The sequence below is a fragment of the Bos indicus x Bos taurus genome, chromosome 3 (assembly GCF_003369695.1).
Source record: "Bos indicus x Bos taurus breed Angus x Brahman F1 hybrid chromosome 3, Bos_hybrid_MaternalHap_v2.0, whole genome shotgun sequence".
Classification (NCBI taxonomy): Eukaryota; Metazoa; Chordata; class Mammalia; order Artiodactyla; family Bovidae; genus Bos; species Bos indicus x Bos taurus.
In genome coordinates this window covers 92,594,938-92,615,608 of record NC_040078.1, presented here as the reverse complement: position 1 = coordinate 92,615,608, position 20,671 = coordinate 92,594,938, and the positions used below count along the sequence as shown (strand labels likewise).

The 20,671-nt window shown below is 43.7% G+C and overlaps 1 protein-coding gene and 1 long non-coding RNA gene across 2 annotated transcripts in view; both read right to left on the bottom strand.

The window, feature by feature from the left end:
• GLIS1 (GLIS family zinc finger 1) overlaps positions 1-3,169 on the bottom strand; it is a 259,538-nt gene extending 256,369 nt beyond the window's left edge. The window contains exon 1 of the mRNA XM_027537194.1: positions 2,877-3,169. Within this exon, the coding sequence (XP_027392995.1) occupies positions 2,877-3,138 (262 nt within the window). The 5' untranslated portion in view covers positions 3,139-3,169. The remainder of the gene's footprint in view (positions 1-2,876) is intronic.
• An 11,097-nt stretch (positions 3,170-14,266) lies between these two features.
• On the bottom strand, positions 14,267-18,462 carry LOC113889859. The gene is made up of 2 exons (XR_003510366.1): positions 15,627-18,462; positions 14,267-14,957 (listed from the first exon to the last, which is right to left on the bottom strand). It is a non-coding gene; the product is annotated as an uncharacterized LOC113889859 (long non-coding RNA).
• Between the last annotated feature and the right edge of the window lie 2,209 nt (positions 18,463-20,671).

The window sequence follows — 20,671 nt, the reverse complement described above, 5'->3', positions numbered from 1 at the left end:
TGGAATCTGGATAAACGGGACTCTGCCATAAACAGATCATGATTCTTATTGTAAATGATGACAATGTTAGTCCATGACGTTGCACCATCCCCAGTGCCTCCTGACTCCAGATCTGGAAATGCAGAGGACCCTGACATTTAAGGATAAGCTGCTGGGTTCGAGAGCTCACGCTCTGCCTCAGTTTAGGGTCTGTCCGAGAAACAAGAAGGCAGAGCATCTGAAACCTGATTCCAAACCAAGCAATACTGTCGTCTCTCCGGTCACCGGGGAAGCACTGGCCACAAAAGACCTGAAGCTTGGCTCCTCTCAGCTTCTCTGGCTAGGACACCAGTTAAAAGTCGTGAAAGTCAACAATTTTAAAAAAAATCAAACTTTTCTCCATCCTCGCCCTACCCTCTTTGTCTCAAATAGAGCTGACCATAACAGTGCCCTACACGAATTAATAAATGCGAACCCTTCTTCCTTTTTAGTTTATATTCTTACAACTGTTTCATTTTCCCTTGGGAAGGAAGCATTATTACCTCTCGTGCAAATGAAAAACCAGCGGTTGAGAACGTTAAACACATCACAAGAGCCGTCTCCAAAATAACCAGGCACTGAGGTGGCCCTTTGACACCTTATATCACTAATACTCTCCTCAGTCTTTCTGTCTCATGGTAGATTTACAAATGAGGAAACTAAGGCTCAGAGAAGGAAATAACTTCCCCCAGTCCCACGGATCCTAGGTGGCAGGGTCTTAAAATTTCCAGCACGGTCAATAAATATTTTTCAGTTGGTATTCTTGTCTTCTGTTTCCAGTAAGCCTGAGACTTGGAGCTAGACACCAAATATTCAAAGGGTTATGAGGTCTAGGGAGTATCTGGGTGGGAACAGGGGCAGCAAGAAGGTTTCTTTTATGGCCTGTTTGAGCAGGCTGCGCAGCTCTGATTTTCTCTCAGGCCACTATATAGCTTGACTACAGGGGAAAAAATTGCCTAGAAAGACAGAAGCCGAGTCAGAAGCCTCTTCAAGCCTAGGTCCATAAGCTATGGGCTGGCCAGAGACCCCCACCCAGCAGGCCTCAGTTTCCTCATCTTTTAAATGGGTATGACAAATCTGACCCCCACCAGCCTCACTGGAAGCTGTGAAGAAAACAGAAGCCTCTTACAAAAAGCTTAACCAGTACAACCATCTTAAGGTACAAAGAAAGAGGTGCTTCCTCCCATTCTTTTACTCTCCTCTGCCCTTTCCAAACACAAAAAAGATCTCGTATTTTAGACACTGGGGGCATGTGGATAAAAATAATTGGGGTTTAGGAGAATGGACGTCAGAAGATTGTACATAACTAATGCATACACATGAAAGGTCTCTAACCACAGCTTTGGATGTCAGAAAGTTGCACACAACGAAAGCATCCACATGAAAGGTCTCTAACCAGGGCTTGGAACAAAGGCTATGTTTGGGAGAGCAATTTATTAGGTCTGCAGAGAACTGAGATCTTCAGTTGACAGCTATTTTTTTTTAAACACAAAATGTTGCAAGAGGGTATCTATTTAAGGGAGGATTGTCTACAGGAGGGGGGCAAGTGAGGGAGCTCTGGGCTGCAAATATTACTCATGTCTTGCTGCACAGCCTTCCTCTCTTCCTAGTAAAAGGGAATCTCATGTGCGTATTCCAACAATAATACGCTAAAGCGTTTTCCTCTATATCCTTTACAAATGACCTCTATCTCTTGGAGAAGAGACTGAATTTAAAACAACAGCCAAGAAATAGTGCTCTCCTACAAAGTCAGGTATTTTCATTAAAAAGCAAAAAGTATTTATGTTTATTTCACTTTACCAGTCTTTGAATTAGAGAGTTTTTTTTTTTACCCTAAAGGCACTCTCATCCCTAAAAGTAAGCCACCCTACCATTTCTAAGTTGCCAATTGATGCTAAAGTAATGATGCCTATAAAGCCATTAAACAAACTTTTTTTCTTCCTTAAGAATTAGCTGGAAATAGAACCAAGAGGTCCCAAACAATGAAATAATAAAAAACCAAAGCTTTGCTTTTTCCCAGGGAAAAAAAGTAGATGAGGGGAAAGATACAGTGCCTCAACAACTTCCCCAATTTCTGGTTAATTATCTGTCAGTGTGAAACTTATAAATAATGGCTCAATAATAATTAACTGTGATGAGAAGAACATGCTCATGAGAATCCAGCCTCATCACTGACTTTGACCCATTAATTATACTGGAGCCTGCACCTTATACCCACCAGCCTCACTGGGTAGAGGACAGGTATTACAGACTAACTTTTGACCAAAGACTATGCTTTTGAAGCATCAAGTACGTAACAGCCATTGTTAAAGTCAGGACTTCACTCAGGCTAGACTACAGATTCATAAAATTTTCCATCAGGAATCCAGAAATCATCTGGTATAATTAATTCCTTACTTGACAGATCGGGAAACTGAGGTCCCAAAAAGGGGAGAGGGGGCTGGCTGAAGGCTTCTGGTTTTTGTTACTGAGGAAGACTGGAATACTTCAAAGTATGCCGTTAGCAGGTTCAGAGACAGACATACTCGAGTTGCTACTCATCCTAATTTATAATAAGGTTTTGACAAATTTCACACAACTTTTATCAGAAACATACAGAAGCAAAATTATGTAATCTGAGCTTTCTAAACACACATCTCCCCCACAAATAGGCTTACTGAGTTTAAATTAGGTGCTTCCTAAACAGTCACCGTTTCAGAATGACAAGCGAGTCCCAAACAACTTGAGAGAAAACTGATGAACTTTGGAGAAAGTTCTACCAAGTGCTTGGGAAGATTCCTACAAAGGCCTGCCGTGGAATCAGACTACCCAAATCTCTCCACGCCTGTGGCCAGGCACGTCGGCGGGGCCATACTTACCCTTCCCGGCGGCAGTGGCGGAGGCCTTGGACGGACCGTAGTCTCGGGGACTCCGGGGCCGGAGGAGGTCGTGGGCACGCGGTGGCGCGGGAGGCCGGGGCAGCAAGTCACGCGGACCCCCCTCCCCGCAGCCCCCGCCGCTCACGGTGACCCTGAAGGCCATGTGCGGGCCGAGGCCAGCGGGCCCCCGGCCGGGACCTGGAGCGCCGGGGGCCTCCTTCGGCCTCTTGTCTGAGTGCGCCTCGGCCACTTCGCAGTGCATGGCGCCGGGGCGGGGCGCACCGCTGGGGGTCTCGCCGGGCTTCTGCGGAGGGGAGAAAGCACAGGCGCGTCAGAATGAGCGGAGCGATCCCCTTCTGGTCCAGGGGGCGATGTTTGAGCAGGTCACCATCCCTCCGTTTATTCCTCCTTAGCGCCACCACACTCACCCTAACGTGACAAACCTACCTGATCCACGGAAAAGTCCCCTCCAGGGCGCAGGAACATCTAGCATGTCCTTCCCCGACTCGCGGAAGGCCCAGCTACCCAATCTGCCCCCATCCAGTCCTCTTTGGACGAAGGGGAAACTGAGGCCTGGAGAAGGGAGAGCGCCTGTGCGCGTCACCCAGTGGGACACGGAGCTGACGGCAGAGATTCCCGGAGCAGGGTACTGGCAAAGCCGCGGAGACTACTCGGAATGGGTCACGGGCTGCACACCTCGCCTCGTGGGCGCTCTGGGATCCGGCTGAGCGCAGGGACAGCCGACTACGCACCCGCAGGCCCGTGGGCAGACCCTCTGAGATACCACCACCACACAAGCTGCGAAAAGGGAGTCGGCGGATGTGTGCTCACTCCCGCAACGTGAACCCATACACGCACCGAGACGCACACTCCCACGCGCAGCAGAGAAAACCAACCGATCGCGCGTGCAAACCTGCAAAAAGTCGACAGCCCGTGCACTCCCGCTCCCACGCACACCAAACACACCCCGCAAATGCACACTCGGGGACAAGACGTGCCATACATTCTACTTTCACTCACCAGCTCAGACTCTCAGAAACACTAGTAGCTGCAGTCTCACGCTCACCACGCGCGAGCGCTGGGTGCCCCTCCACAGAGCCTTGGGCCTTCCATCATCCCTCCTGGAAAACGGACCCGGGGCCCCAAACTCTCCCTTCCCCTCGTGCTCCCCGCGCGATCCCCAAACTCCCCAATTCACCATCCTGGGACACCAGCCTTGGCCGTCGGCCGGGCGCCCTCCCCCTTCCCGGGCCGCGGGCCGCACCCCCTCTCACCTCGCCCCCACTCACCTCGCAGCGGCTGCTGCAGCTCGCTCGCGGGGCGCACGGCTCGGCGCGCCTCCACTGGCGCGGCAGCCCCAGCGGCCGCAGCTTCCAGCGGGGCGGCATCCCGGAGGCGGGGGCGGGGCCTCAGCCTGCCTGACAGCCTCTCCAGCCACTAACTCGCTGCGGCCGCCCCGCCGAGGCCAATCGCGGAGCGAGGGCGGGGCCTCCGCGGCTGCGGGCCAGGGCCAGCCGCGCGCGAGGCACGCCGGAGGGTTTGACAGGCGGCGGCCGGTGGCGCTGGGTGCTGCTCGGGCCCCGCTCCGCCCGCTGCCTATCAGGGATAGCCCGCCGGGCGGCGCCCCGGGCTGCAAAGCCTGGGCTCCGTAGTCGGGGCTGGGCCGGCCAGTGGGGCGAGAGGCACTCCGTATCAGGAGAGCCGAATCAACCTGTCTCTTCGCCTCTCCGAGGCTGAGGCAAGACCCTTCGTCCCTCGTCCAGCGTCAGTTTTCTCCTGGTCAAATGGGACCCGCCAAGCCTGCTAACGTGGAGGCAGTGCAAGTAAAAGTGCTTTCAAAGTTTCCTTGCAGAATACAACCTGCTCCCACAGATTTCTCAGCGGGTCAGCAGCGAAGTTGGGACCCCAATCCAGGACTTTCAGACTACTTTTCTTAAGTTTCTGTTTCTGTGGTGTTTTTCACCTAAAAGAAACCAGACTAGAGTGTCTCCTTCCAAAGTCTAAAAATAGATATCCGGATCCCAACTAGAAAATACCCCCAAGTGAATCTGTGAATCTGTCTGGGAGCAGGGTCCCTGAACCTCGATTTTTAGCGAGCCCCCAGGAGATCCTGGGCTGGAGAATTCCACAGACAGAAGAGCCTGGTGGGCTACCGTCCATGTAGTCCATCAGGACCTGGGACCTGGTTCCCCTGAAGGCCTGCTTCCCTCACAGACAGCAGTGTCGCAGCAAGTCCTGCCCAGAGTGTAGAAAGTAGAGGAAGAACAAGACCTCTGGGCAACTGGAAGCAGTGGCTCAGTTCCCATCTCCGAACCTCAGTTTCCCCCTGGGTAAAGTGGGGTTAATTCCCCGTGTCAGGTCTATCTAAGTTCACCGGAGGCTCTAGCCAGGCCTCTGAGATGGTGTCTATATTTCATGTCTGCTTGCCTCACTCCTCATTGTTTGTTGGTGATCTGGACCCACTTCAAGAACCCTGCCTGGCTCTTCACTCTTTGAAGAAAGGTGTCTGTCTAGTCTCTTTGGCCTTGGTCTCAAATTTAAAAATGTTTATCGAGCCCCTTCCGACTACACACCCAGATCAGGTCTCACAACATAGGATTCTACACAGGGTAAGAGACCTCAAACAGCATCCCTGAATTCTTAGAAAACCAGGACATTAGAATTACCGAATCCTAAAATCTGATTTCCTGTCATTGATTAAATATAGCATCTTACAATTAGCAATAATGGCAAGAAGGACCTTGGAAATTTTGTTAGGCCCACCTCCACATTCAGAGGAGAGATGTGACTGGCCCATAGCAGTATGGTGGGGTGTGGCAGAACTGGCTCTGGAACCCAGGCTTCCTGACTCCCATTCCAGCACTCTTTCTCCTGTGCCAGCCATGAGGTCTCTCGTAGACACAGTACGTCAGCCAGCCCCGCCCATCGCGCACAGTCCAAGGGCCATGGGCTGCATAGGGCACCCCAAAGGTTTTGCCTCTATCCAGGGATTTGGAGTTGGGGGTTTCTGCTACTTTTATGGCAAGAGAGAAAGGGGTAGAAAGGAGTCAGAGTAGCTCACCAAGCCCTCCAACACACCACCAGATGCTCCTTCCCCATTCCCTCACTCTTCTGAAGTGCCAGGGCCAGCTTTGGCACCCACAGGCCATGTGGCTTTTAGTAAATCAGAATCTCATTCTGGACCTCAGTTTCTCCCTCGAAAAGCTGGAGGGTTGGAAAAAGATTCCCGGCCTTTCCCGTTCTGCCCTTTGGTGAGGCCAGGAACCAGGAACTGAGTCCTTTGCTTCTCTCCTTACCACAGACACACACACAGAACACTGCACACTTAGTCGGAACTCAGAAAATATTTGCTGAAGTCACTTAACCAACTGGCACTGCAGGCAAAGACTTCAGATTTCCAAGATGCAGCAACAATTCATTTAGTGATTCTTTGCTGAGCACCTACTGCTGGTCCAGTTTCCATGCCTGAGCTGGGGACATAGAGATCCTGCCTGTCCCTCAGTGAATTCACAGCTCCACCCCACCAGGACAGATGTGAAGTCTGGCAAAGTAATGAGAAGGTTAATCTACTCAATAGAACAGACCACTTAAATGTAGTATGTGGCAGGACCTCTTTGGGGATATACTGAATCCAGGGGGTATATGCTTGGTTTTTCTTTCCTAGAAGGAAATACAAGAAAGTGTTAACAGGGGTTACGGGAATGGAGGACTGGGGGGTGGGGTGGGCTGGGCTGGGCTGGGGTGTGGTGGGAAGCCTGTACTTTACATTTTACACTTCTCTGAACTGTTCATTTTTTCTAACAATATATATTCTCCTCTCTCCCTTTCAACAGGGGTTATTTAAGAGTAGTAGGATTACAGATTTTAATGTTTTTCTTTATACTTTTAGTTTGAAAATAATATTTGTTAATATTTTAATTGTCAAGAGCAAAACAAATAAAATTCACTTCTCCCTTTTGCAGGCCAGGCAACAATGTGTGCTTTTTTACAGGGCCAATGTTCCTGCTCAACACACAGACTGTCTACTAGGTAATTCCTTCTGTATCCATCTGCCAAAACAAACATTATTTTTTCTTCTCTGATTTTGTTCCCTCCTCCTCTCCCACACTCCCATATCTGATCTGCCATGATTACACCTAACAGCCCACCTCCTCTCCATCCTTCTTCCTCACTGATACATCTCTTACCAACTCTTCTTCCTGCCTCTAGCCTTATCTTCTTCCCAGTCATTCATTTTCCACATACTGGTCTCCCTGTAAATCTCTAAAATATACATCTGACCATGTCACTTCCCTGTTTAAGCCTCATTAACAGCTCCCAGTGGCCATCTAAACAAAGTCAAACCATTTTCTCACAGCACCTCTTAACTCTCTCCCATATTTCAAACACCTTAGAATATTTTACATCTCCTAGAACACAGGACATACGTCATGCCTTCACAGCTTTGTATATGGTGCTTCCTATGCTAACACTTTCCTTTTGGCCCACCTTCATACTCCTTCCCGTGAATCATTTAATACTCAGGTCAAGTCTCACTTTTCTGCAGAAGACTTCCTTGAATCCTCTAGCTAAAATTATTTTCTTCTTGCACATTCTCACAGCAATCTCTGCTTCATTCTATCTTAGAACTTGTTATGCTGCTTTATAATAACCCATCAGTCTCTCCCTCTAGACTGAGAGCTTTGTAAACCTCTTCGGCCTTTGTAACTCCAGAACCTAAAACAGATTCAGGCAAAGTCAGCATGTTGATTGAATTATTAAAGAATGACGACTACTTCCTTTACTTACCTTCATTTCTAGCTAAGTGCTTCTTCACCCTACTGTGACCTCCCCCCTCAGCATGTTTATCCAGGGGGTATAAGCATATACTCAGCAAAAATAGAGAGTTCTATGTCTAGGGTCTCCTGTGTCCTGGAGACAGGAGGAAGGATAAGGAATAGAGGTGATTGCTGTTACACTGCTTACCCTGACTCTAGTTCTTGCAGCAAGGAAAGAATTAACATTTACTGGGGAAACTACTGTGTGCCAGGTACTATGGTTGACAGTCTCCATACATAATCCATTCAATCCTGGTGACTCAGAAAAGGAGAATATCCTTCATCTTATATAGGTGAAAAATAAAAGCTCAAAATTAAGTGACTTGCCAAAGTTCTCAGTCAAAAGTGTCTGCCTCCCATATATCTATGGCCAATGACTTTGTACATGAATGCCAAGACCACTCATTGAGAAAAGAATAATCTCTTTAACGAATGGTGCTACATAACTGGATATCTACATGCCAAAGAATGAAGCTGGATTCCTATCTCAAACCATATACCAAAAGTGACTTAAAATGGATCAACATCCTAAATATAAGAGCTAAAACCATAAAAGACTTAGAAGAAAACATTGGGGTAATCTTTGTGACCTTGGATTTGGCAGTGGATTCTTAGGTGTTAAACCAAAAACACAAACAACAAAAGAAAAAATAGATAAATTGGACTTCAACAAAATTAAAAACTTTTGTGTATCAAAGAACATTATGAAGCTAGTCAAAAGACAACTTTTAGAATGGGAGAAAAATATTTGCAAATCATACTACTGATAAGAGTCTAGTATCCAGAATATGTAAAGAACTCCTACAAGTCAACAACAAAAACAACCCAGTCCAAAAAATGGGCAAAGGACCTGCTGATCATCTATATATCTTATATATATATATATATATATATATATATATAAAAGATCATCTATATATCTTCTCTCCAAAGAAGATATATAGATGACCAACAAGTACACACATGAAAAGATGCTCAATATTGTTAGTTATTGAGTGTATGTGCGCTCAGTCGCTTCAGTTGTGTCCGACTCCTTGCAACCCTGTAGACTGTTGCCTGCCAGGCTCCTATGACCATGTGATTCTCCAGGCAGGAATACTGGAGTGGGTTGCCATGCCCTTCCCTGGTGGCTCAGATGGTAAAGCATCTGCCTGCAATGCAGGAGACCTGAGTTTGATCCCTGGGTCAGGAAGATCCCCTGCAGATCTTCCTTCTAGAAGGAAATGGCAACCCACTCCAGCATTCTTGCCTGGAAAATCCCATGATCAGAGGAGCCTGATAGGTTATAGTCCTTGGGACCGCAAAGAATTGGACACAACTAAGTGACCTCACTTTCACTTTCCTCTGGGGGAACTCCCGACACAGGGAACAAACCTGCGTCTCCTGAATTGAGATGCGGCGAATTCTTTACCGCTGAGCAACCAGGGAAGCAACAGTTAGTCATTAGGGAAATGCAAATCAAAACCACAATGAGATATCACTTTACATCTATTAGGATAACTATAATTTTTAAAGTTAAGAAAAAAAAAAGAACGGAAAATAACAAGCATTGGCAAGGATGTGAGAAAGTAGAGCACTCACAAATTAGCCACTGTGGAAAACAGTTTGACAATTCCTCAAAAAATTAAACATGGAAATTACTATATGACCCAGCAATTCTACTTCTAGGTATATGCCTAAAAGAAAATTATTGTGAAAACAAGCCAACTGTTCATCAGTAGATGAATGTATAAACAAATTGCGGGGGGAAATATTATATTTATATATAAAGGATGAAATACTAACACATACTATAGAGTGGATAAACCTCAAAATCATTATGCTAAGTGAAAGAAGCCAGACACAAAAGGCCATGTATTGTATGAGGCCACTTTTATGAAATATCTAGGATAGGTAAATTCATAGAGACAGAAGGCAGAGTAGTGGTTGACAGAGGCTAAGGGGAGGGACCAATGAGTAGTATCTGCTTAATGGGTACAGGTTTCCTTTCAAGGTAACGAAACTGTTGGCACCAGGTAGAGGTGGTGGTCGCACAGCACTGTGACTGTACTAAATGTCACTGGATCGTTCTAAATGGCTAGTTTTATGTTATATGAATTTCACTGCAATAAAAATGTTTAGTTTAGTTAAATTTAAAAGATTGTCTGCCTGTGTCCAAAGCCTGGACTTTTCACCGCATTTTAAGACTCTCATTAGGAGCGGTCCATAGAAGGGCTCCTATAATGGTTGTGGCTCTGGTGTTACCAAGCCGAGGGACACAAGCAAGTCGTCATCCCTGGTTCCTCAATACTACACCTGTCAAACAAAGGTAACAGTATCTGAGCCACCAAGGCTACTGTGAAAACCAAATGAGGTGGAAAAAGATAAAACCAATTGGAAAATGAGAGGTAATGATGATGATTAATGAAATTCTCAACCTCTCCTACCATTTCTAGAATCCGTCCTTTTTCTTGTTTTTAATTGTGATGGTGAAGTGAAGTAAAAGTCTCTCAGTCGTGTCCAACTCTTAGCAACCCCATGGACTATACAGGCCATGGAATTCTCCAGGCCAGAATACAAGAACACTGGAGTGGGTAGCCGTTCCCTTCTCCAGGGGATCTTCCCAACCTAGGGATCAAACCCAGGTCTCCAGCATTGCAGGCAGATTCTTTACCAGCTGAGCCACAGTGGAAGCCCCACTTTAACTGTGCTGGGTCTTGACTGCAGGGTACAGGCACTTCACTGTGGCACATGGACTTCCCGTTGTTGTGCATGGGCTTTTCTAGTTTTGGCAACAGCTTTGTTTTGTAGCTTGTCTTGTTGTGGTTCATGGGCTTAGTTTCCCCAAGGCATGTGGAATCTTAGTTCCCCGACCAGGGATCAAATCCATGTCCCCTGCATTGCAAGACAGATTCTTAATCAATGGACCACCACGGAAGTCCCTAGAATCCCTAGAATCATCTTATAACTCGAAGATGCTATTTTAAAAACCAAATCAAACAAACAAAAACCTGGAGAATCCCAATATTTCCATATTGGGATTCCATATTCCATATTGTCACAAAGGGCCAAAGGTGATGTTTTATATAGAAACTTACATATGATTAGAGAATAAGAAACAACTTAAACTAGGAATAGAAATAAACTTCCTTAACTAGACAAGCGCATCAGCAAAAACAAAGCCTATAGCTAACATTACACTTCGGGCTTCCCAGGTCGTGCTAGGGGCACCCACCTGCCAGTGCAGGAGACATGGGTTTGATCCCTGGGTCGGGAAGATCTCCTAGAGGAGGGCATGGGAATCCACTCCAGTATTCTTGCCTGAAGAATCCCATGGACAGAGGAGCCTAGAGGGCTACAGTCCACAGAGTCACAAAGAGTTGAACACAACTGAAGTGACTTAGCACATAGCACAACATCACGCTTAGTGGTAGAGATTGAATGCTTTCCCCCTAAGATCAAAAACACAGTAAAGATATCCATCTTCACTATTCCTATTCAACATCATACTGGAAGTCCTAACAAGTGTAGTAAGGCAAGGAAAAAAAAAAAAAAAAAATATATATATATATATATAAAGGCATACAGGTTGGAAAGGAAAGATTAAAACTGTTGGCTGGCAACCTGATTATCTACATAAATTCCATGGGATCTACCAAAACAAATTCCTCCTAGAACTAATAAATGAGCTCACTGAGGTTGCAGGATATAAAATTAATATATAAAAATCCATTGTATTTGTAAACACTGGTATTTATTAAACAATTAGAAATGAAAATTTTAAAATACTGTTTATAATAGCACTGAAATTATATACTTAGATATTAATCTAACAAATATTCATGCAGAATCTGCTAAAAACTATGAAACTGATTAAAGAAGTCAAAGAAATAAGTAAATAAAGAGGTATATTATGTTCATGGTTTGGAAGATTCAATATTGTGAAGATGTCAACTCTCCCCAATTTAACCTGTAGATTCAACATAACTTGAATCGAGATCCTAGCAGGATTTTTAAATAGAAATCAACAAACTGATTCTAAAACTTATTTGGAAAGGAACTAGAATAGCCAAAAAATTGAAAAAGAAGAACAAAGTCTGAGGACTCACTATTTGATTCTAAAATTCACTATGTGAAGTCACTCAGTCGTGTCCGACTCTTTGCGACCCCATGGACTGTAGCCTACCAGGCTAATGCTACATCAAGACAGTATGATATTGGCAAAAAAAATTATATACATAGGTCAATGGAACAGAATACTCATATTCTGTGGAACCCACATATGGCCATATGCTTTTGCAAAGGTACAAAAGCAATTCACTGAAGATATAGTAGTCTTTTAACAAACAGTGCTAGAACTGCTGCACATACATATGTAAAAAAATAGACCTCAACCTATGTTTCACACACTATGCAAAATTTAACCACAAATGGACAAAAATGCAAAGCTATCACTTCTAGAAAAAAAACTAAAGTAATTAGATAATGATGTCAAAAGCACAGTCCATAAAATAAAAATTTATTAGATAGGATTTCATCAAATATTTAAAATTTTTACTCTGTAAAAGATACTGGCTGTTAAAAGAATGAAAAGACAAGTCACAGACCAGGAGAAAATTTTTGCAAATTATTTATCCAACAAATGACTTGTACTCAGAATAAAGACCTCTTACAACTTAATAAAAAGAAAGCAACCAGATTTTCTAAATGAGCAAAAGATTTGAACAAATATTTCACCAAAGAAAACATGACGATGTAAAGTAAATCATGAAAAAATGCTCAGAACTAGGGAACTCAAAGTATAAGCACACTGAGATACCAATACACATCTTTAGAATGATTAAAATTAAAAAATAAAACAATAAACCATTTCAAATGCTGGCAAGGGCTGGATGCGAAATCAATGAAGGACTTTAGGTTGGAGACTGACATGACCAGGTCTGTTCTGAAAATATTCTAGTTGTTTTGTGGAAATGGGTTGAGAAAGGAGCAAGTGTGAAACACAAGTCAGGAGATAATCCCAAGGAGAGATGCTGACAAGCCAGGGGTTGGTGGAGATGGGGCGAGGTGGCTGGAATGCAGCATCACTGAGGAAGGAAATTTGACAAGCCTGGTAATGGGAATGAAGAGAAAGGAGAGACTGTTTGGAAGAAGAGCAGTTTTAGAGTTTGGAACTTCCCCTGGGTGGCCCTGGAGAATTCAGTGGCTACCCACTCCAGTATTCTTCCCTGGAGAATTCCATAGACAGAAAAGTCTGGCTGGCTACAGTCCATGGGGTCGCAAAGAGTGAGACGTGACTGAGCAACAAACTTTCACTTTTCTTTCACGGGGTGGCCCAAGGCATTCGTCATCCTTAAGGGTGGCTTCTGGAAGCAAAGATGCCACAATTAACAGGCCGTTAAGTTATACCCTTTCCTCTTTCATCATGATGTGACTGCCTTTCCATAAAAAGTTGGTTTTCAGCACATCACTGTATTTATAAGAAACAGAATCATCCAATATAAAATGTGCATCAAAGGATGCTAATGAGGACAGTCAGAACTGACAGCTTGAAAAGTCATGAGGGACAGTACGGGCTGTCCATTAAGGAGAGGGGGCCTGTTATTTATGGAAGTGTAGGGTACCAGAGTACTTTACGGAAGCTTCTTTTATGATAATTACTGTAGATCACACTATGTATATAAATTAAATGCAGATAACAACCTATGAAGAAAGTGGTGTAGTTCCTATTAAAGATGAGGAAAAGGAGACCCAAAGAGGTTAAGTGACTTGCCCAAGGTTTCAACTAGCAAGTGGCAGATTTGGGGTTCAGCCCTAGGACTGCTTGATCCTAAATATAGTGGTCTTTTCATCCTGCCACTGTACCTCATTTCCAATTGAACTGGAACGTTCTCTTTGCCTGACCTTTATTTTCCTTTCATTCAGAATGCCTTTGTGGCTGACCACTCCCACCCGAATCCATTCAGATCCCCAAGGCTCACCACAAACGGCCCCTTACCCACATAACCTGCTTCCCCGCCCAGAGGGCCACCAGCACACAAAGCCACTGTCAGAGCACTACCACTAGCACCACCGGGAAGCCCGCCTTATTACACGAAGGGAAAGTGAAGTGAACGTCGCTCAGTCGTGTCCATCTTTTTGCGACCCCGTGGACGATTCTCCAGGCCAGAATACTTGAGTGGGTATTCTTTCCCCTTCTCCAGGGGATCTTCCCAACCCAGGGATCAAACCCAGGTCTCCCGCATTGCAGGTTGATTCTTTACCAGCTAAGCCACAAGGGAAGCCCAAAAATACTGGAGTGGGTAGCCTATCCCTTCTCTAGAGGATCTTCCCAACCCAGGAATCGAACCAGGGTCTCCTGCACTGCAGGTGGATTCTTTACCAACTGAGTTATGAGGGAAGCCTTTATTATATACCTATTTCCAGTTATAAACTATAGCACCCTCGAAGGCAAGACTTTATATATGTATGAGAGATGATCAGTGGTGTGTGGATTTGAACACACGTACTAAATTATCCGAACAGGTCCAAAAGTTGGCAAATGAGGCTACAACAAAAATATATATATGGAGTAAGGAACAAGATAGTCGATTATTCACATTTTTATAATAAATATTTTTATTTAATTTATTAAAGTAAATATCAAGTTCATCTGTGCACACGAGTATTATGCAATTCATATGCTTTTTGAGCTACTATTAAAATCATCTATAGGAAGAAAGCATTCTGAAAAATAGAAGAATAGAACTGTATCTGTGAATAAGTTTTAAAAGAATCAATGACAAAAATCACTTTAAGACATTTGATAGACATCTTCTTACCATAATATTTTCTTCTAAGTCTTATTTCTTTGTGAAAACTATACTTACCTTACTATGTGACAAAGTCAAAGACTCATGCAAAGTTACAATTAGAAGGGAAGTTAAAAATCATTCAGTCCAATTCTTTTATTTTAGTGATGAAATCTTAGTTCAAAGTCACACGGCTAGATGATGCCAGATTCGAACTTGCTTCTTCCAAAATCAAACTTCAAACTCTGGAGAAGAGACTGCTGGCACTCTATATTAATATTCATTCAGAGCCCCAGTAACAAAACCCCAGTTTTATCAAGAAGTTACACACAACCTCTAAAGGACATTTCCCAGACTCCGTTGCAGCCAGATACACCCAGATACAGACTATGCTTCAGCCAATGAGATGCAAGGGTCAATGTGTGGACTTTCAGGAAGCCTCTTTGAAAGGGAGGGGATACAACAGTCTCACTTCTCTTCTTCCTTCTTGTTGCCTGGAATACAGATACAATGGCTGTAGTTTTAGCAGCCATTTGAAACCATGAGGATGAGGATCACACCTTGGGGCTAACCAAGAAAAGAGCTAGAATGAGCCTGAATCCCCAATAACCTCAGGAAGTCTTCCCAAGACAGCCTATTTCTGGATCTTCTTTTATGTGAAAAAAATAAATGAGTACATTTCTGTGTTACGTAGACCACCATTATTTTGGGTTTTTTAGTTATATGCAGCCAAACTTAACTAGCCCATCTTACTTAGCCCACTGTCAACCCATTCCTCTCTCATCTCAGCAAACAGAAATTTCAGTCTACCCAACTGCTCAGGCCAAAAGCCTTGGAGTCAGTATTACTGACTTGTTTTCTTTCATACCCCACAACCATCCCACCAGCAGTTCTCATCAACTCTTTCTTCATAATAGACCTAGACCTGTCTGGTTTTCGTGGCTTTCACTGCTATCACTCTGGGCCCATCACTACAGGTGACCCTTGAACAACACAGGACTCAGGGGCCCACACCCTCTGTGCGCAGAGAGCTCTGCATCACACTTCACAGTCTACTTTCTGTGTCTATGGTTCCACATCCACAGATTCGACCAACCCCTAATCCTGTGGTATTATAGTACAGATTTACTGAAAACAAGCTGCATGTAAGAAGATCCACTCACTCTCTTAGTTTTCCTCCGGCCTCTCTGGCAACTCCTGCCCCCTCTTATATCTGTATCTTCTATTCAGCCTTAAATGCTGGCTGAGATCTTTCTCCCTCTCCAGCTGTCCATTTTCTCAAAGGCAAGGTCATCCATCCATTTCCTCAGAGCTGTCATCATTATCTAGAGGATCATCATCAAGAATTCCAAAGTTAGAATATGAAAAAGAAGATATATACTGATGCATAACTGAGTCACTTCGCTGTACAGAAGAAATCAACACAACATTGTGAATCTACTCAACTTCAGTAAATTTTTTAAAATAGCAAAAACAATTTTAAAAAAGGACCCGCGCAAGTTTGAACCCATTGTTCAAGGCTTAACTGCATCTCTTTCGTCTGGTTTACAGCAGTAGCCTCCTAACTAGTCTCCCTGTTTCCATTCTTACCTGCCACCCCCTCCCCTCAGTCTGTTTTCCTCAGAATAGCCAGATTTAATTTTTTTCAAACATAAGTGGCCCATGTTACTCCTTTGCTCAGGACTTTTCAGTGGCTGCCCTTGACGCAGACAGAGCATGAGCGAAGTCCTTGTTGTCTACCAGCCCTGACATGATCTGGTCCCCTCCTCTGTCTCTGACCTCAGCTCCCACTCTTGCCCGCACCCACTGAACCCTGCCCCCAGGTCCTCTTTGCCATTCCTTTAATGTATCAGCCATGCTCTGGTCTCCAGGATCATAGCTTGCAGGAACTCTTCCCCCAGATATCCACACATCACCTCTCTTACCTCATTCAAGCCCCTGGCCAAGCATCGCCTTATCAGGAGGGCATCCCCTCTCCACCCTGCCTAAAATAGAATCCCACCCGCTGTCTACTGCCTGCTGTCCCCTGCATACTCGCCACCACGGGATGTTTGTTTACAGTCATTGTCCACATCCCCCACTGGAGCCTCAGTGTTTCTACTCTGAGCAACCTGCCATCCACGTGGAAATTTGTTAAATATTTCCCCGCAACAAAACTTAGCAGCTCCATCTTATTGGTTAATTAAGAAGATCTATAAGGGTAATATGGCTTTCTGTTCTAATAGTAATAACAATTATTATTATTATAGTTAACAGCAACTACAAAACATTAAAAATTTTGCAATAAGAATGATGGGCAGAAGTGCGTGGGGCCAGTTTGTAAGACTGACTCCAGAACTAACTGTCCTTGTAGCAGAAGACCCAAAGCCTCTTCTTACTGTTCTCATGTGACCTCTTCAGTGAGAACAGGGGCGGGGAGGGGGGTCAAAATGACCACTCACGATCTAGTGATGAACACAGCTGTCCTCGTAACTCGCCAGCTTTATGGAAAATCCGGACGACTTACTAATGTTTTTTAAAACATGAGTAAATAAAAGTCCATTAAAACAGATTTATCTTTTCATTCACAAACAGCTTATTTCTCGTCAAAGTTACGAAGTTTTCCGTTAGACTTATAAATTGAAATTAGAAATCTTTTGGGTAAACTACTCACCAAATAAGCCTTAAGCTTGGGACATTTTTGGAGACAATGTACTGCTAATATTTGTTTTTCCTGTGGAGAAGGAGCAAAGGCTGACAGAACATCACAGTTCCCATCTTCAAAGACCAAGAAGCCAAGTTTAGCTTCTTGAAGAACATTTGCAAGGAAAAACAGCAAACTATTTCTGAGGCTTTGCTTCAAAAATACACACTTCTTTCATACGTTCTTGATGACTGGTGCTTCAAGCTGCTAAAATATTCCTTCTTTGAAGAAAAAATACAGATCCCAAGAAAATTAAGAGTCTGGTTTTGAAGACAAGAGCTCCTTGCATCTGAATCCCATCTCCTTGATGGGATCCCATCTCCATTTCTCCTCATCTCAGCCTCCCCTTCTGGGGCAAGCATCACAGCTACCCCAGAAGACAGATGGCTGGTAAAAGATAAGAGAGTAGAGAGTGTGGAGCACCTCCTACGTATTCAGTAAATATTATCACTCTATAAGCAAAATAATCTACGGAAGTCCACACAAGCCATCAGCACTTTTAAACATAATACATATTAAAAATTGATTTTTTTTTTAGAATGTTAGGAAAATACAGAAAATTTTGAATAGACAATCTCCCTCAAACAAAGAAGTGGTGTGGACGACAGATAATTTTCCTCTAACAACTTTGAAACAGTGACCTCTGCTGGCCAGTGGAAAACATGAGCTTTCCAACCAAGTCTGGCGAGGGAGCAAGGGTTGAGTCAGCCAGGCTTGGTCCCTCTCCCCGGAACAAAAACCAGGTGTTGCGTTACAAGGGACAGAAATCGTCACAAGGGTTACCACGATGTAATTGGGATGTTAACAAAATTAAAGGCCGGCTTTTCCATTTGCTCATCTGCCCAGAAGTTTCTTTTTTTCAAACCCCGTGGTCTCCTATTTTTAAAATGTCATAATTGCATGCAAATGTTACAGCCGAAAAACAACGCAAGGGGCATTAAAAATCAATCTTCCATGTAAGCCTCAGATTTTCCAGCATGATGATCCAAAAGCAGAAGTGGTGACAAATGTGTAAAAAACAGAGTGAAAAAGTCAGAATGCATCATTAAGAATATTACAACAAAAGGAGGGAAAGAAACTTAGGGAACACATGCCTGATTCAGCTGGGGTAAACAGCCAACTACAAAGAAGGATTTTTTAAAAAATCTACAAACCTTTTATAGATATGACCCAGAAATCCAATTAGGAAGCAGTCACGACCCTTTCCTTCAGGCAGAAATATGCTCGATGGAGGAGGCTGCCCAAAAGTCTGTTGCTGCTGCTGCTGCTGCTAAGTTGCTTCCATCGTGTCCGACTCTGTGCGACCCCACAGACGGCAGCCCACCAGGCTCTGCCATCCCTGGGATTCTCCAGGCAAGAACACTGGAGTTGGTTGCCATTTCCTGCTCCAGTGCATAAAAGTGAAAAGTGAAAGTTAAGTTGCTCAGTCCTGTCTGACTCCTAGAGACCCCATAGACTGCAGCCTACCAGGCTCCTCCGTGCATGGGATTTGCCAGGCAAGAGTACTGGAGTGGGGGTGCCACTGCCTTCTCCTGTTGGCTGGGATATTTAGACATCAAACACACTCCTACCTCTTAAGGTATGAAATAAAACAGAGGTTGCAAACCGGCTATGTGGTTTAATTTGGCACTTACTACATCTTTTTTAAATTAATTATTTACCAACACTTTAAAAATAGAGATTTCACAGCAAAATCTGAATTTCTGTCTTCTTAAAAACAAATGAGATCTAGACATACCAAACATTTGCCCATAGCAATAATCAACTGGGGCCAAACAGCAGTAGTTGCTCCTCTTTTATTAATTTTTAATGCAGTATAGTTGTTTTACAGTGGTGTTAGTTTCTGCTGTACAGCAAGTGAATCAGTTATACATATATCTCTTTTTAGATTTCCTTTCTGTTTAGGAATCAGAGAGCACTGAATTCCCTGTGCTATACAGTAGGTTCTTATTAGTTACCTATTTTATATATAGTGTGGGTATATGTCAAACCCAATCTCCCAATTCACCCTACCCTCCACTTCCCCTCTTTGTAACCCTTAAGGTTTTTTTTTTCTACATCTGTGACTATTTCTGCTTTGCAAATAAGTTCATCTGCACCACTCTTCTAGATTCCACATATAAACAAATGATGTTATACAATATTTGCCTTTCTCTCTCTGACTTCATTCTTTTTTTATTTGTTTTTGGTCATGCCATGCAGCATGCAAGATCTTAGTTCCCTGACCAGAGATCAAAGCCATGCCCTCTGCAGTGGAAGCGCAGAGCCTTAACCACTGGACCACCAGGGAGTCCCTTACTTCACTCTGTATGACAACCTCTAGGTCCATCTATGTCATTGAGAATGGTATTATTTCACCCCTTTTTATGGCTGAGTATAATCCCACTCGTGGGCATACATCCGGAGAAAACCATAATTTGAAAGGATGCTCACTGAAGCACTATGTATAATACCCAAGGACATAGAAACAACCGAAATGTCCATTGACGGAGGGATGGATAAAGCATATGTGGTACGTACATACAATGGAATATTACTCAGTAGGCATTCCTGTAGATGGGGCATGTGCTGTTTGCTGCGTTCCCCATCCTGACAGCCTTACTCATCATTTTATCTGTCTGGCTTTTTGTAAGTTTGAGACCCCAGGTTTCTGACCTCCTTAAGGTACTGAGGATGACCTGAATTTAGTTAAAACAATTATCAACCATGTGCAAGGTACTTCAACAGACACTTGGTTTATAAAAAGACATGAATCTTGGAACTCAAAGAACTCATAGGTCATTTCCAGTAAGGCCAAGTAAACTCATTAATATGTCACGTGCATTGAAAAGGTATAGAAGTGGTAAAGAGAAGTGATTAAATTCATTTTCTAACTTTTTGAGATGCGACTCAGCCCACTGATGTTCAACCATTCTTCTTTCCTAATATGTGCATTTAAGGGTTTAAATTTCCTTCTAAGCATTGCATTAGCTATATCTTATAAGTTTCGGCATGTATTCTTATTATCATTTTTTAAGAATCATTTTTCTAATTCCCACCTGTGTGATTTTGAAGTGTATTTCTTAATTTCCAAACATATGGAGTATTCTTTTTCATTTTGGAAATGAAGACCCAGGTTCAATCCTGGAATGGCTACCCATTCCAGTATTCCTGCCTAGAGAATTTTATGGATAGAGGAGCCGGGTAAGCTACAATCCATGGAGTCACAAAGAGTCAGACAAGACTGAGCAATTAACACTTTCACAGACTATTCTATTGGGTTGGCCCAAAAGTTCATTTAGGTTTTTCTGTAAGATAGTATGAAAAACCTGAACAAACTTTTTGACCAACCCCATAATTGTCATTTCAGTGGATATTTACCTTACTTGCCTTACAAATATAATCTAAATCATTTTAATCCTTTGAAATGTGCTGAAACTTGCTTCACAGGTCAACAAGTAGCCATATTTGTAAATGTTCAGCGTGAGCTTGAAGAGCATGCCTGTTCTTTAACTGTCAGTTGCAGTACTTTATATGTGCCCATTA